Source organism: Montipora foliosa, chromosome 9 (assembly GCF_036669935.1).
Source record: "Montipora foliosa isolate CH-2021 chromosome 9, ASM3666993v2, whole genome shotgun sequence".
NCBI lineage: Eukaryota > Metazoa > Cnidaria > Anthozoa > Scleractinia > Acroporidae > Montipora > Montipora foliosa.
In genome coordinates, this window is record NC_090877.1 from 35,234,072 (window position 1) to 35,251,571 (window position 17,500).

The window sequence follows — 17,500 nt, forward strand, 5'->3', positions numbered from 1 at the left end:
ACCACTAATATGGCCAACAGTTTCTGCATAATCTTTAATTTTTTTCCGCATCCTATCAGAAGCCCAGGATTAGGCTACAACGACCATAAACAAATGTTTAAGATTCCGTACAAACCCTTCTAAAATCATCATGGCAAATTTCCGCGAAATTAGAAGCAACATATGAATATTTATTATTCGAATTTACGGACGTCATGCCTTCCTTAAGGGCCTTATTTTCTGCTGAATGAATGATATCAATAAAACTATTTAAAGTAGTGCAAAAAGTTGGAGATCTGTCTCTTTGTAGCGGCGCTACAGTGGTTCAAAGTCGGCCAAAACCCCATACATTTACTGTAAATTTAGCCGTGTTTGCCCCCCTGCCAAGATGGCGCCAAAAACCGTGGAAGTAGCTATGTAACTTTGAACTGAGAGAAGTTGACTCCACAGTCAGTTCTAGTTCTTAGTCTATCTCTGCAGGTAATCTGTTCAATAGTATTATGGTTCTTGGAAAGAGGGAATAAAAATAAATGTGCTATGTCGCCTTTTCTTGCCTGTATAATAATGACTTCCCCGTGTTTAGACTAAGTTCAGGCCTTATCACGGTTTTGGAAGCCATCTTGACTAGTACGCAAACGTGTCCGAAATAACAGTGTTTCCATGAGAATTTGTGTTGTAATAACTTGAGAAAACCTTGAATGTAGAAAAAATTGTGACTGGTAAACTTGAAGTTGCTAACCAAAGGATTTTACTCCCAAAAATTAATTTGCGGATCCTACCTGCACTAGAATTTGCCTAGCGAAATTTTCAATTTCCCTTACATTTGTCTGTAAGTTAATTTTTCCCACAGACACATGTCTGACTGAGCGTAAATCTCAAGCAATTGTATGGCAACATTTAGAATTGCGATGGCCGGGTAGATTCAAATGCATGTAGGATCCTCAAATTTTGTCAGTAAAATCCTTTGGCGTTATTATTTTCAAAATAGGTTGCTTTTTTGATTATTTGCCACCTTCTTGTTGCATTCAACCTCTAACATGTACAATGTAAATTAAAACGATCTATATCCACTTCTTGAGTATATATACGAAAGAAAAGCAATGTTAATACATATCAATTAATTGTAATATTAACTGAATACACAAAAAGTTTTGTTGTCAGACAATTAACACGCAAAAGCAATTTAATTAGGGGCCGACCATTTAACTCTTGAGGGGGAGGGGGGAGGGTGGTGGGTGATTTTGAAAAACAATTTCCTGCAAACGCTTGTTGGAAGAAAAAAATTGCATGCAGCACAAATGAAATAGAAAACAAATTCTTGCACTGCTGCAAGCAAGAAAAAAAATGTTGCAAAGCTATTTCATCATTCCTGGGGGGTTTTACAAAATCCCAGCAAAAGTGCAACCATTCCGGATAATCTGCAAGCCAGCGAGCCACTCTGCTTAGCCTTTTAAAATAACACATTGATTGGCTGGCCTACAGTTAGCTTAGGTAGCTTGCGGTTTGCCCTTATAATGGGATAAGGGATTTCTTGCTTGCTCGGTTCACATGGCTCCAAGTCATAGGAGTCATGCAAGCCATTACGGTTAGCCTAAATTACACATTGGCTAGCCTAGTTAGCACTGTAGTTAGCCTACAGTTCCTTAGGTAGCTTGCGGTTATTGGGATCGGTGATTTCTGGCTTGCTGGCTCGCACTGTATCCAAACTCGTTAGCTTATCACAAGCAGTAATGGAGGTAAAATTTTCTATTTCAAGAATCAAGTTTTATTAGACAAAGAAAAATAATTTGTTAATTTTTAATCTTTTCAACTGAAGTATTTTCATGTAATTACTTTCTATTGAAATATAAGGTTTTTGCAATGTCTTATATAATATAAGACAACATATAACAAATTAGACCATGATCAACTAACTTTAATTCTGCTTTCACATTTGTTTTGGATATTTCAGTCCACTTTTAAATTGTAACTAATGATTCTAGCAGTAATTACCATGCTATGAGCATTTCTCTGCTTTTTGCTATTTTTAGCTATTTTTTTAAATTAAGAAGCTAAACATTTTCAAATCTACCTGTGGAGCATCACTTTATGACATGAGAATATTGTTATTAGGTAATATTAAAGGATTCTAAAGAATGACATTCCGAAAACATGTAGCTATACAAGAATGATTTTGTATAGCTTACAACACTTTAAGGCTTTGCAGCTCCATATTAGAACTATTACTGCAATAACCACAAGGTAAATGTAACTACATTCTGTAAATGTAAACACGAGACTTTTTTGAGGAAAAAAATCCTGCAGAGAAATGAGGAGAGAAAAAAAATATCCTGCAGAGCATTTAGGAGGGACAAAAATATCCTGCCCACCAGGTTGCTGACCAGAAATCACCCACCCCCCTCAAGAGTTAAATGGTCGGCCCCTTATTATAATTATAGAAGCCAGCTAATTAAAAATCCCACACATATGCAACACATATGTCACCTATATGTCAACACATATGTGACATACATGTAAGCAAGTTATACATGGTTCCAATTCCCTACTACATTTCACATATATGTAACTTATATGTTTCATACATGTTGCATATATATTGCATATATGTGACATACATCTGACATATGGGTACTATGTGTAGGGGTATATGTCACATATATGTAGTTTTGGCAAGGGATGGTAACTGAGCGGCAACTCGATACCTCAGAATATGTGGCCTTGTACATGCAATCATTACCAGCCGGAAGAACTACCTCAAAATCTAGCCAAGGTATAGTCTAGATGAAACTTCAAGACTTTTCACAGAGAAACCGGTGAAGCAGCACTCGAAAAGTCTTTCAAGACATTTGCTAGAATCGCAAGACATTTGATTTGTCTTAGAAAGGTCTAGAAAATATCTGGAAGACTTTTGCTAGACCTAATTTAGACAAATTTAGATCTAGCTGTTTTGTTCGGGCGATGACCTTGAAGCGTGTAACTTGTAACTCTTTTCCTTGGAAAAAAGCTGGGGATCATAGTCTAGGGCACCAATTTTATGCCCAAATATGGACAAAAATAAGATTGAAGCTGCATGCGCAGAAAAATGCACAAGCTATGTTACATCCAAATAAGGAAATTTTTAAACTAAAAAACGTCAGCGCTGAACCAGAGTTAAACGTTTCGAGGTCATGAGCTTCCGCTTTAGAGTTAAGATGATATAATCTATTTTGCCCATCCAAGCAAAAATTCAAGCAGTTTTCAACCACTTTGAGCAATTTCGTCTCTTCAAGTGCTTTTGAAGGGACGTTGAAATCTAAAATCTAAAACTACAGGGCTATTCAAGGCCTTCGAAAATTAGTACAAACCATAAAATAATATACTGCACTCATGGAGTTGATTGATTTTTTGTTAGCTGATCGCAGTGACCTAAGATGAAACATTAAACGGTAAGTCATGAAGTCAATTAACAAACGATATTACAGAAGGAGGCAACTTTTTACTATCCTGGATCTGCAAAATGCACTTTTGAAGATACAAACAAAAATTTGTTAAGCCTGAAGAATAATAATTATTATACATGAAAACAATATGTTGCCAAGAGAGATAGAGTTGATTCAACCAGGATTTTTTCAAAAGTGCAAATAATCTGCTTCTCAGCAGCCATGTGATCTTTTCTTGGAGACTGCAGGCTTCGAACTGAAGAGGAGAAAAGGAAAAGCCTTGAACCGACTTTCAGCAGTCCTTTAGGGATTTGATTCTTCCTGTTAAATTAATATATAATAATTGGAAACTTAAATGCTGTGCTATAACGTCCACCAGAAAGTTCTCAGAAATGTTCAAAAAGACTCAAAAGTATACAGTGTCCTGGAAATCCAAATAAGAGATTTCATCGTGGTGGATGTTCATGTGAAAACAGACACAGCTTATCATTGTGATTTTCACTTTTAGTGTTTTTTTTCTGTTTGAGCCTGATCTAAATGGTATTTATTATAATGCGGATTTCATTATAACTCTGGGTTTGTTGTATTGGGGTTCCGTGTTCCGTAGATTTCAATACAAGTTTCACCGGGCTTCAGAAGAACATGGTACCTGCACTTGCACGTTACATGTATACCAGGTTTCATAAAGAGGTTCATTTTAATGGGGTTCCCAATATTTCCAATATTTTCAAACCCTATAATCATACCACCCTTTTCCAATCCCAATCATTTCAGAATAAGATTTAAACTGTCATACAAGTTTACAGAAATGAATTCCACAAAATCTTTGTGGCTGTATTCCCCAGCTTTGCTTGTAAAAGAAGTGGCAACACTGCCATGGCAACCTCAGCCTTTTCATCTGGAAAAACAATGAATGCTTGTTGTATGATCATCTCATAATAATGGAGGACTGTAATATCGGTTCACTGCAACAACTCAATGCAGCAAATTTGTTGATCTATACAAATTGATCAGATCCTCTAAAGAAATGTTTGGAAAACTGCTGTCATTTTCAGAGTACAAAAGGATTGATTGCTGTACCTATTACTTGTATACAGTGTGTATATACTGTTTCAAGAAACGTCGTTGGAAAAAAAGCACAAAAACACAATAATCCTAAAAAGTTTTGTGTCTAGTTTTAAGTTCAGGGTTCGTGCCCCTCTTGAAAACCCTTGAATTTTGAGACTACACTTTCCAGGCCTTGAAAGTCCTTGAAAATCTTTGTTATTCATTCTTAGAAAACTTCAGTAAATTAAATGTAATCAGCCGGTCGGTCAAGTCATGTGTGTGGTCGAGAATGGTTACCAGTGTCTTTGTATTATTTCCAGGCACGTACATTATGGAAAATGAGCAAGACTCGCTTGTCAGACTATTTTCGTGGTTAAATCCTTCGACGTAAATAAAACGAATTTGAAAATGTGGTCCTTGAAAGTTCTTGAATTTTTGGTCTGAAATAGTGTACGAACCCTGTAAGTTCCCGGTTTCTTGACTTCGGCATTTCAAGGAAATCTGTACTGACGAGGCATCTTCTGATGTATTCATATATTTTACTTAATAAAACTAATTGACCACCAGCGTGCACTTTATGTCGTGCTATTTTTCCAACAGCTGTAATAGTATACATGAACCCATCAGGCTGCTAATTCCTCCCAAGTATTAACCTCTCTCATTATGGGCCATGTTCATTCCTACGGGAGCGAAACGTTTGTTTTCGTACACCTGACCATTTTCTGACATGCTGAGAATAATACTAAGCGTTGAAAATCTATTTTCTCCAACAAATAGCGAAGATATTATTGGCATCACCTAGCCTTATTGGCTGTTGAAACAAAGGGTCTTTTGTTCCTGTGGTAGGCATATTTGAATAACAAAACCACAAGTGGGACGGGGACAGGGGAAGTCGGGACTCGGGGATGCGGCGACGCATTTTCGAAGTAGAGAATTTGAGAAATGGGAGAACATCGTAACGTAAAAAGGAAGTTGAATTGCTTATATTATTTTGCGAAAACGATCATCTGTATGCTTTTCAAGTACCAGCTAAATACACACCAAAATTCAAAAATTGGATTCTCGAAAAGTACTTCTCGCCACCCGTCACAGAGCTCGACTGTGAAACAAAGCAGAAGAACTAATGACCCATTGCTCTGACATTGTAGCCGAAATTTCACGTTACAGCGTTTGTTGTTCTTATTGTTGCCCAAATACTTGAGCCTTATGATTTCTTCTCTGTAATCGATGTTTGAATACCGTGCCAAAGTCGTTGTTGGTGGCATTATGACTGCATCTTTCCTGGCGCTTGTTCAATTTGTTACCTTTGATGGAAAATTCGGGCTGTTGGATATTTTTGTTTTAAGAGGAAGCAGCCTTCATCCAATTGACGTTAACTTAAAATCTGCTTACTTAGCTTTCTACTCTCTCCTTCATGTGGTATGTGTCACGTGTTTTTTTATTGGCTAATTTAAATCTTTTATCGGAAACAAGGATAGAAAAGTCATCTTATATCAACGTGTTTTGTTCTTTGCTCTAGTACTCCTATCGATGCTTTATCATTCTGCCTTTAATCATATCCCCATCTTAACGAAAACAGTAAATTAAATATAAAAGAAAAAACAGGTCAAAGTGTCCATAGTCACAATGAAAATCAATCAGTCAATCAAATTAAATACTTATATAGCGCATGATCCATAGGTAAATTATCTCAGGTTCTTAAAAAAAACAATAAGGTTATTTACAATGTTTAAAACATTATGACTAATTCTGATTATATTTACAGTGGTAAGAAGCAGATAAAATAATCGTATATTGAAGAAAGTAAGAAAGTAAAAAAAAAAAAATTAATAATAAGCTTTTTGAAGTAAAAATTTCTTAAGTTTTGTTTTGAAAGATTTTAAATCGTTCTCTAGTCAAGTCAAGTGATTTTGGAAGTTTGTTCCATTCAGAGGGTGCTGCCACTTGAAAAGCTCTGTCTCATGTTGTCTTGTTTGATTTAAAAGTTGGTTGAGCCAATAAAACTTCATCATTAGATAGGAGATTATACAGTGATTTCTTCTTGACTTGAACTAGACTTTGTAAATAACAGGGTTTGAGCTAGGATTTGATCACTGGGGGACAGTTTATCCCCTTTGCTAAAATTGGGGGGGGGGGACATTTTCATTTTTAGGGGGATGTCAATTTTTTTCCGTTTTCTTACGTTCAAATAAAGAAAAAGGCACGACAACAAAAACTTATTTTTTTACTCGTTACTTGTCATTAAAAAATTAATACAAACAAGAAAGTTAAGAAAATGGTGTCAATGGCTTGCGATTGACCATTGTTCTCTAAAAACACGACGCTGTGATAGTGTTGCTGTGTGTATCCCCCACAGTTTCCTAATTAACAGCATCCACGTGTTCTTTACAGTCGTTGTGTCTTAGGAGAGTTAAGGTTCCAAAAATTTGAACACCTTTTTCCGATACAAAGAAGTTTGTTTTCTTAGATTTCCGACAAAAATAGCAGAACATCGCCTCCTTTCATAGCCCAACTACGTGTAATCTCGTAACCAAGTTTTCTGGAAAGATCGTGGTTTCGTTTGAGCTTCATGTGTTTCTTCCTCATTGAAACACTTTTCTTCTTCTGTATTGTTTTTCTCTGATCAATCTGGCTTCGATTTGAGGCGAAAAAGCTATCTATTGTACAAATACGTTTTCGTCGTGTTATTTTGGGCGTTTTCCATTTACAAAAAATTTGCGGAAATTTCGGTGGAAATTTCCATCGGGTGAATAACGTGTTCCATTTAACTCAGGTCCGTTCGCCGCCCAGTGATTTTACGCGCCAAAATTTAAAAATGTGGCCGTGAATAGCCTGGAAGTGGTAAGACCTTTCAAAAGTTGTAAATGGAACACACATTTCCACCTTTTCAGAAGTTCCGTTTATTCCGGAAAATTTCCAGTGGAACGAACCAAATTAACTATGCTACAATCATAGGTGGAAAAACCCTGATTAAATCGGCAACGCCATCTAGCCAACAAAACCATGTATGTTGGCACCTATATTAGCCAATATAAAAAATACCATAATACTCTTTGTTTGTCCCTCCAAAATTTCTGCATAAGTATTGTTTGCATGAGTTTTTCTTGGGATCATTATATGTCCCAAGAGAAAATAAAAGCAATGCTTATGCTAAATTTTGGAGGGATAAACAAAGAGTATTACGGTATTTTTTTTATATTGGGTCATATAGTTCATTAAGGCCGTATTAGAATTATGTCCTTTCCTAGAAGCCAACTGATCTAAAGTAATGTAATCATTATATATACTGGACAACTCATACTCATGCACTCATTATTTAAATAAGGGCAGTCTGCGAAATAGATCTAGGCTGGTTACAACGCAGGGTGCAGAGGCATTTTGTTGGATTGTACAAAACAAGAAAAAGAGGAAAGGGAGGAAAACCGTCGATTTAGGCCTCCTCCATGGTGTCCAAAAAAACTCCTCTGCACCCTGTGGTTACAAGTAGTTAGTGGTACATCTTTTGATAAGGGTTTTTTTTAAATACGTGACCACTCCCCATATGAGCCAATGAAAACAGTTAACGAAACTACAGAACAGAACAATAACAACAACTGTTAAGAATCTCAACTTTCTGGAGCAAACCACTCGGCTGTTTACAAGTGCAGTTGAGAAGTTGAACCAGGGATACCATGCAGGATCAAATTCATCGAGTGGCGAGAACGGGTCTCCGCATTTCAAGACAAGCGCTCTAACCACTAGCCCATACTGCTTCGATATCAGCTACAGTCTTGGACAAAACTGTTGAGACAGTGACACAAATTATTCACCTTCATTTTCGCACACCCCTACTCAGGGAAGAATTTACACCCCCCCCTCCCCCTCTGTCAATGTTGCTGAGTATTGTCATCTGTTCTACAGTATATTTACCGACCAACCGACCATATATGGTTGACCAAGATATGGTTAATTATAACGACCGAGTCCTTTCAGTTGTTAGTTGCATAACCTATCATTTTGCTCAAGATTTGGATTTATCCTCAAGTTTATTGCTTGTGTTATCTTTTCTACCTTCAGAGATTCGAAACGATATTACAGTTCATGAGGAATTAGAGGCGGAGGAGGAGGATATCCTCGTGGAAGAATATCCTTCGGACGCACAAGAGATCGACGAAGAAATGCAAGCTAACGGTGGGGAATTAGTGGGTGCAGGGGTTACATATTGTAGATTCGTATCAATATGACGACAGAAATCATTGATGTTGTCCGGATCTCTGACTGTTTGCTGTCTAATCGACTGGGGCTGCGTGTCCCTTACTGTGGTGAAGTTGACAATTACCCAGACTACCCGCCAAGCGTGGGAGCCCACGCTATTCCTGTACGATTCCTGCTTCAGAGCTTGTCATGGATTCTCTCTTGAGTTGATAAATTATTTTGTTAAGGCTAACGAGGAGCGTTTTAGATCTGGAAAATTTCCCCTTTAACAAATGGCGATTTTTGTGGTCCCGCAAAATCTTAGTTTTACGTGTTAGAAGAAAATGTATTCATGAACCTGGTTTTATTTAGCACCAGGGAAAGGTAAAGATTGCATATTCAAGACGATGCCTGGTAAAGCTAGGTAGTTTATATCGTCCGACGTTTGAGAAAATAAAACGATTATTGACCGTAAATCGGTTGGTTAATTATGACGGCCGAGTGCTTTGTTAGTTTCATGACTGCTCAGGATTTGGATTTATCTATGAGTTTTTGACTTGTATCACCTTTGCTACCTCCGGAGGCGTGTTTGAAGAAAATGAAAACCTAAGCTTGCCTCTGGTATCCGAGGTACGATTAAACGATAAACATCTAATATTCTAATAAGTTACTTTTCCACGATAGTGATTTTCTTGTCCCAAACTTGAATATTTGCAGGTGAAGAGGATACACTTCCAGTGGTCGTTAATTTTTCGACATCAGACAATCCGTTTTGGACAACCCTTCCCGAGCTAAACGATTATGAAAGGCACTGTTGGTCAGCTCCGGACTCAATGACTGAATCCCTTTTTTTGGACTTCATGACGGAAATTGTGGATGCAGTCACGCTCAGAGACGATGGTCATTTGTTCAGACTTTTCCAGGCTACGCCAGAGTTGATGGATGAATTAAAAAATCAGAACCAAAAGCGAAAAACATGGTTTGGTGACGACAGAGCTTTCTCAGTAAAAGTGCGCAAGGTTTGCTCAAATTTCCGCAACAATGGGCACAAGATTTTTCTTTACCCACCGAGTGAAAGTGTCCTCCTTGAAAGTATTGCCGTTCTGGTGAACGAAGACGTAGATCCATATGGAGAGATTCGAAAAGAGATAAGGAAAGATATAGATGCCGATATCAAGCTTTATGAGGAATTAGAAGCTGCTGAAGAGGAGTCCAACAACGAGAAGGAGGAGGATATCCTCCTGGAGGGATACCCTTCGGACGAAGAAGACATCGTCGAAGAAGTGCAAGCCAATCCGGAAAAACCTTGCTATTATCCGTCGCAGATAGAGATGGCACATATCCTCAAGAAGCGAATCAACGCAATTATGTGGCATTATCACAAAATTGCAAGGCTAAAAGATGTCTTCAACGATGTTGACTTTGTGGTCTACACAGCGAGGTATCGAATGCTCAGCGATCAAACGGAGAAAAGGATTCGTCATCCAGATGCAGGTGTGTTGCCAGAAGAAGAGCTGAAGGTTCGTAAAGAACCGAATGCAAACAATTGCAAGAGAATGTTTATGTATGTTCGCAGCGATGAGAATGACAGGTATTTCGAGCAACTTAAGCTGGCTGTCCAGCAAAAACCCCAAACCCTCTTTGTTATCATAGCCGATGAGTGCCACTGGGGAATCACCAAGGATAAGGCACGAAAGTCATCTGCTCACAATCTGTTCATCAATGAATGGTGCAAGGACAACTCACCAAGAAATGTGGTGGTGGTTCAGATCTCTGCGACTCCTTTTAATCTCCTGACTAGCAACTCTCGCCTTCCTGAAGTCCGATGTGTAGTTCTTTGTGACAACACTACGATAAGTGAAAGAAAGTACAGAGCTGGCGATCTCTTGGTACTGGGGACACAGCCTTTCCTAGAAAACGTTAAACAAACCTCCAAAGAAGTGGAGTTACACGTTGTCCATTGGTCAGAAGTTGAGCTAAAAAACTTTGAGAGAGGAATGCGGATGAAACTTAAATCGACGTTGTACACTGGAGATGACGCAAAGCATCGCTATCTACAAGTAGCATCGCAGAAGCCTATGACTGTAACAACTTCTGAACGTGACGCGACAGAATTCATTGTTGAGGGTGGGCATGGTATTGTGACAATTAAGTTCTTGGAAAGTGAGAAAAGGGTCCTCACAATAACAGAAGATTTAAAAGCCACCAATGATCCATCTAAAGCAGTCGAGTTTGAAGTCAAAATGGATTTTGGCGTCGACGTTGTAGCATTTCGTTGTCGTGATAAACCAGATCACTATTTGGCAGTTCATGACAATGGCCTGGTCACCTTAGAAGTTGCGAAAGTCGAAAGGAAAGGGTGTGTGACTATCATTAAACCCAGAAACAATGCAGCTACGGTTTCCTTCGAGTTCTACTTGGAACAGTATGGGCCAACAGAAGTCAGCTCGGTTGGACAACAGTATGTAAGTTTAAACTACTACCTCAGCACTATGAAATGTGACACTATGGAGGAACAGAAAATAAGAGAGGATTCGTTTTTTCAACGGATCGTAGACAAGCTGAAAAGAGATAAGAAGCTCAAGACCGATTCATCATTCTTCAAGATTGACGCCTTGCTGTGTGCAGAGTATTGCTATCATATTCTTCATGCCAGCGTCTATGACACCAGCGACAAAATACGCATGGCACTATCAAAAGACGTACACTCAACACCTGCTAAGGAATTCGACGAGAAGCTCGACGAATTTACACGAGAGCTCGACGCAAAACTGCAGGAAAGTGAATTCATCCATCCTGAGGCATTCAAATTAGTTAAAAGAGAGATTTGCAACGAGGCAAAAACGGCGTCAAAAGAGGACATTAAAGAGTTTGCAAGAATGAAGAAACAAGGAAAGGCAAACGCCATTGACAAGGGATCAAATATCCTTTTCTCCTTTGTCCTATGCTTGATGTATCTTTCACCACAGGATTTCCAAGACTTCATTCGAAGCACACGAGAAGCTGCAATCATCGATGAAATCAAACAAAACCTGCAGCAAAACGGCGGCCAAAACCTGGTTGAGACCTGGTATTGCAATGTCCAAGAAAATGAAACAAGTTTCTTAGTGCAGAGTTTGATCCAAAGCGGAAAGGGACGATCGGGCAAGATGAAGATCGTACGAGCAAAGAGCATGGAGACAGCAAATCAATTTTTCCACACTTTAATATTGGCAAGGAGGATATCCTGCCTAAAAGAACGTTTTGAAATCATAAGAGACTATGGCGGAATCCAGATCGAGAAACAGTTGATGAAATCGGCAAGCCCTTTCTTTGTTAAGTTGCAGCCCGTTAACTGTGAGTACAAATTTGACTGCTGCTGTAAGGAACTTCACCTACAACCTGGCCGCAAGAAGTGCATGAATTGCAAACACGTGCACAAGTCAATTACTAAGTATGAAGACTTGGAAAATCTTGCTTGCATCCTAATTTTGGTGGATAAAGGTCGTATGGGAGATACATTCCCCCACAGTTTTGATTGCCTCGATCTTCGGCTAAACTACGACAGTAGCAGGGAATTCAAAGAGGGATCTCCACTGTTTCTTTCCAGTGTAGTCCAAGAGCTTGGAAGAATGTGCCGCTATGCAAATGTCCGTATCGGTGAATCACGTGGTCAGGATATCCCTTATGTGTTGGTTGGACGGGTACTCTACAACAGGCTTAAGGAATCTTTGCAAAGGTCACCAGCTATGAGCGCGATTCAATGTACCAGACCTGACAGGTACATGATCAAAAGCCACGGCACGAGAGCATCTTCACTTCGCTGGATCGACTATGAAGCGCATAAGGATAGCTATGACCACGAAAACACGCAAAAGCATTGTAACAGAATCCTTCTCCAAGCTGAACCTCAGATTGGAAAAACAGGAACATATCTATGTCTTATAAAACTCTTGAGACAAGATATCCTTGAAAGAGAAGACTTTCCATCCAAGAGTGTTTCTTCTTTTGATGAAGGTTTTCCGTACTACTACAAACAGCCTGATTCCTCAGAAGAGATAAAGGCTAATGAATCTATGGAAAGAACAGAAGCAAAAAACTGGGAGTATCCCTACTGGAAAACAATCCAAGAGGCTCCCAGCCTCCTGGAAAAACCTGTGGCGCCGGGAAAGTACTCCTTTGGGGGTTGCTTCTATACGCATGACTGCAAGGAAAGTCCTTTCATTCTGATGAAAAGTGTTGGGCTGCAACCATTTAAGTCTTCTCGCTACTACCCTAAGACCGATTGCGAACATCACATGCGCGCTTGGCATTGGTATCACTTCGAAAATTGCTCGGAATGTGGACGAATTCTCCAAGGTCAAGAACCATGCTTGCAAACTATTCTGGTGGACCTGAATGGAAAGTCAATAAGTGTTGAATGTTCGATACCTGTAAGCCGCGCACCATACAGTCATCTCAAAAAACACTTCGGTGACATTGGTTCAGCTAAGCAAAGTCTTTCCAGGGGCAGCCTGGCACCACAGGAAAACGATGTTCCCAAGTTGCCATACTGGATATTTCACCCTTCGCATAGAGATGATCCACGAAAGTGTCTTCTTAATTACACCCATGTAATGAAAGAAGATAATCGTGTGATCACTTGCGTGCAAGTTGCTGTGGTTCGCAGAAGAAAGTTTCAGGCTTATAAAGCCACTTGGGGTAAAGTTCTTGCTATTTTTCAGTTGCCTGAAGAACTGCCCAGTTGTGAAGTAGGACCAGAAGAAGGAGGCATTGGATATGCTAGGCTGTTCATCCAGAAAATTGCGTCTGCCTTGAAGCTGGAGTACGTTTTTGTCATTGATGACAACGTGGCCATGATGTCTGAAGCATTATTTACGTCTTGCACGCAGACACCATCAAATGGCAAGGTTTTAAGGGATGACAACGGCATGATTAAAATGAAACGTTGTTCTTTCTTTAAGCCTCTGAGCCATCTTCAGAAAATGGCTGAAGGAAAAGAAATGCCACCCAGATTTGGAGTACATCAGAGTACATACCCTTTAGAGGGTAACTTTGCAAATCAGTTTCCACTGTACCTTTACACAGGACCGGCTAAAATATTCACTGAAAACCACCACGAAACCGAAAAGCACCATGGAAGCTATGGCGTGCTAGGACTTTTAAGAAGTGTTCCAAGAGTGAGAGACTCATTCGCAAAGACCCAGGTGTACGCTGTGATCCTATTGAATGTTCGGAGCACGGTGAAAGAGGAGGTTTTTTACCGTCCTTGGCCTTGCTGGGAAGACCTACGCTTCAATGATGATTGCGACAAAGCTGGTCTCTGGGTAGTTAAATGCAACCGTTACCGTTTTCTAAAAGTTCAATACAAGGATTGGATCCAAAACCTCTCTTTTCCAAGTATCTTTCAATGGAGGAAAGAAAGCGTCTTGCAGGATCGCCCATCCTCGAGCCAGCTGACCGAAGACTTGGAAGAACGTATTATCTTGGAGCATTTTCGAAATATTGTAAAAGAAGCTGGTCCTGATAAATGTTTCAAAGGTCACATTGGGTATGATCGACGAGACGATCAAGTGGACGAACTACCTACAGTTAGAATTGTTGAGCAACTCGAAGCAACGGATTATTCGGAGGAAGCGCAGACAAATGAGATTCAAGTCCTTATTACGTCCTACTGTGCGTCAAATTGAACCACAACGAGCATGATGCAGCTAAACTCAAGATTTTGTGCTACTAAAGAGAAGATTGTCTTTATCATAAGTACGGCCGATGCAATCGAACGCTGGCCTCGCCTCACCCTGGAAGCCGTATCAACCCACAATGGAATTTGTCTTTTTTCGGAAATGAGTGACAGAAAGGCTCAATTTGCAATTTTGTCTGCCGCTGACCCAAACCGACATAGTTTACGATGGATTCTGATTGAGGCATGCTTTAAACAAAACGATCCCACACACGACAGCGAAACAGCCATGGACGTCGACTCAGGTGGAACACGTTTTGAGAATGATGGGCTTGTTACCGATGGGGAACCAATTGGCGTCTCATCTGACCATTGGAGTACCGATTCTTCATGCATCAGTTCATCTGTTCCTGAATCCCCATACAAGCGACGGAAAATTGACCTTGCTAACCTTGCTAACATTACAAACGTTGAGAATTACAATACAAGCAAGAAAGCATCAGCAATACAAAGCGTCCTAATGAGAGAATTAGATCGAGAGAGCTGTAAGGTTCCAAGAAATGAAAAGAAGGAGTTGAAGTCAACTGCACACAGAGGTCCAAGGATCAGTACCGAGATTAAAAACGGTGGCTGTATACCTGAAGACATAAGGGAGACAACGAACAGAAAAAGAAAACTTTGGAAGGATGATACCTGCCTTGACAGAAGGAGCTCAAGTGATTCAGCACAAATAGAAGTCGCAGTGATTCCCGACGTCGACGAACAAATCGAAAAATTGAAATTTGGGGCTAGGTCAAGCGACAGCAGCCAAACTACTTCTATCTCAGTGTACGCCTTACAAGACGCAGCAACAGAGTTGCAGAATACACCTACCCCAAGCCAAAAAAACATGCAAGGGAAAAGTTACGACAGTGTCAGTGACAGCACGGAATACCAGGCGGGAACCAACGAAGTAACAAGAGCTATCGTTGATCTTTGGAATGAGTACACAAGATGCAAAAAGGAAGGTGACCTCACCACAGAACAAATCGAAGCTCGTCTTAAGGAGTTCAGTATTGAACAATTGCAGATGGAGGATATGAAGGGCTACACCGCACTCTTAAAAGCCTGCTCAATTCCGTCAATGAGTCCTCGTGTGATGCAATATCTTATAGTCGCACGAAAAGTAGACCTAAACTGTACTCTCCCATCTCAGTTTGACAGAAACCACAAAGCTGCTTTAGGACTAGTTCCAGGAATGTCTTCCTTGTCGGTAGCGGTTACGAAAAGTAAGTCAAAATTCATTCCAACCTTCAAGACACGAGAGACGGAAATTAATGTACGAAGTGTGGACGAAGAGGGAAACACTGCCCTGCATCACTGTGTGCTTTCGATGTCAAAGACTGCTTTCCAGAAACTATTTTCCCTGTACAAACCCCTTGAATTTCAAAAAATGAGAAATTCTCGTCGTGAGAATCCTGTGAACGTGGCGGAGAACCTACTGTGCGATCACTCTGTAAAGCCTCGAGCCAAGGAAGCGCTTCAATATATGCTGGAGGAAATGAAAATGAAAAATCTCAAGGTAAACATCACAGATTCATTTGCAAAAAATGGTTCCTTTTAACTTATATTAATTTACGTATTTCCACGAAAATTGACAGGTTTTGATGAAGCAGAAGTAGTTTAACTGAAGAATTTCCTCTAAGCCTAAACACAACCATCGCACTGTAGGAATTGTAGGACATCTTACAAAACTTCCATTATTTGTTTTTCCTGTCTCTTCTCGCCAAAGCGACCTTGGAATTGTTTTGGGATTATAAAAAAGACCAAAGCCATCTTTTTTGACAAACAGCAGTTGGCTAAAGGAGAATATAAAACAAACTGGACTAGTTACGAGTTCGTCTGGGAGGGTCAGGAGAATTTAACTACAAGTGTCGGTTACTTATTGCTTCTGCTATTAACATTGAATAGGGCTGAACCTTAAGCGATCCTGTATTTAATGATTCTCATCTGAACTAAGGAAAATTACGAAATAAATCCCTTCCGTCACCAATCACTTACGCATAAAATACTTTCAACAAGATTTGGCATACAGTGAAAGTGTCTTATGAGTGCATTTGAAGAGAGAAATGGTTAAATCAGGTTTTGAAATCTAAAGTTGGTTAAAAGCAACTCGCTTGACTTCATCATCATCATCATTATCATTTATTTGCCTTTATGTGTATAACAGATTTTAAAAAAGCATACAGCAGGTTGTTAGGCGAGGAGACCTCAGGAAACCACCAGGCTTATAGGAGAGGCCACCTCGATATCACAATATTAAACAAAAATAAGGGCTGCGAAGGAGTGCGGCAGGAACTAAATCAGAAACTATCTGTGCCTGGTCTTAATTAAAAAGCATTGTATTTTCTCTTTAGGCACTAATCAAGACTACAGGAAGATATGATGAGATGAAAAAGGCAATTTGAAAACAAGCGGAAGCAGAAATCTTATTGACAACTGGAATGACATAACAAAGTACAGGATGTTTGTACAGGGCGACTGGGCTCAAACATCAGACTTTCTTTCACTCCGGCGTGAATTTTGTCTCAATTGTGGCACTTAAAGAAACAAACATATATTAATGACTTCTCTCGTATCTCCGAGGATTTATCTTTTTAAAATGAAAGTATGTTATTTTTTGCAAACATCTTAATGGACGGATCGGCGTTTTATACATATCAGTTAAAATGAACAAGGAAATTTAAGAATAAATAATTGAATTTCATTGCGATACAGTAATGTTGATAGTGAAACTGAAATCACGGGGAAAAAGGTGGAAAGAAAATCCGTGGTGCAACGTAAAATTAAAGCTAACTTTGGCTGAGGTTCTTAAAAATAGATTAAAAGTCTTAGTCTTAAATAGTGTTAGTAAGGATCTTCCGCTGCCTCGGTGATTTCAAATTACTGATAAATAGTTCTTTTAGCCGGGTTGCTTGAAATTCTGTTCCATAACCATGAAGACCTAGTAGTTTTACTCTTGAATCCATTGCGGTATGCGAGAATTACCAGACGCAGCTGAAACTTTGTGAAATCAATGTTTTTTACTTCATACATTGTTTAAAAAAAGGTTTCCCAATATAATCAAGCCCTTCCATACTCACCCAAGCGTACACGTGACATCCAGAAAATTTAAGCATATTTTAGGTGACTTAGATTTTTTTTGCATCTGTATTGTTAAAGTAGCTGAGTTTAATACAAGCGT

At 39.4% G+C, this 17,500-nt stretch overlaps 1 protein-coding gene across 1 annotated transcript in view; it reads left to right on the plus strand.

The window, feature by feature from the left end:
- The window catches only part of LOC137970858 (uncharacterized), an 18,841-nt gene that overhangs the window by 1,331 nt on the left and 10 nt on the right, over window positions 1-17,500 (plus strand). The window contains 4 exon segments of the mRNA XM_068817481.1: window positions 3,371-3,404; window positions 8,502-8,615; window positions 9,336-15,838; window positions 16,674-17,500. The exon segment at window positions 16,674-17,500 is cut by the window's right edge and continues 10 nt beyond it. Coding sequence (XP_068673582.1) covers window positions 8,603-8,615; window positions 9,336-15,838; window positions 16,674-16,724 — 6,567 coding nt within the window. The 5' untranslated portion in view covers window positions 3,371-3,404; window positions 8,502-8,602 and the 3' untranslated portion in view covers window positions 16,725-17,500.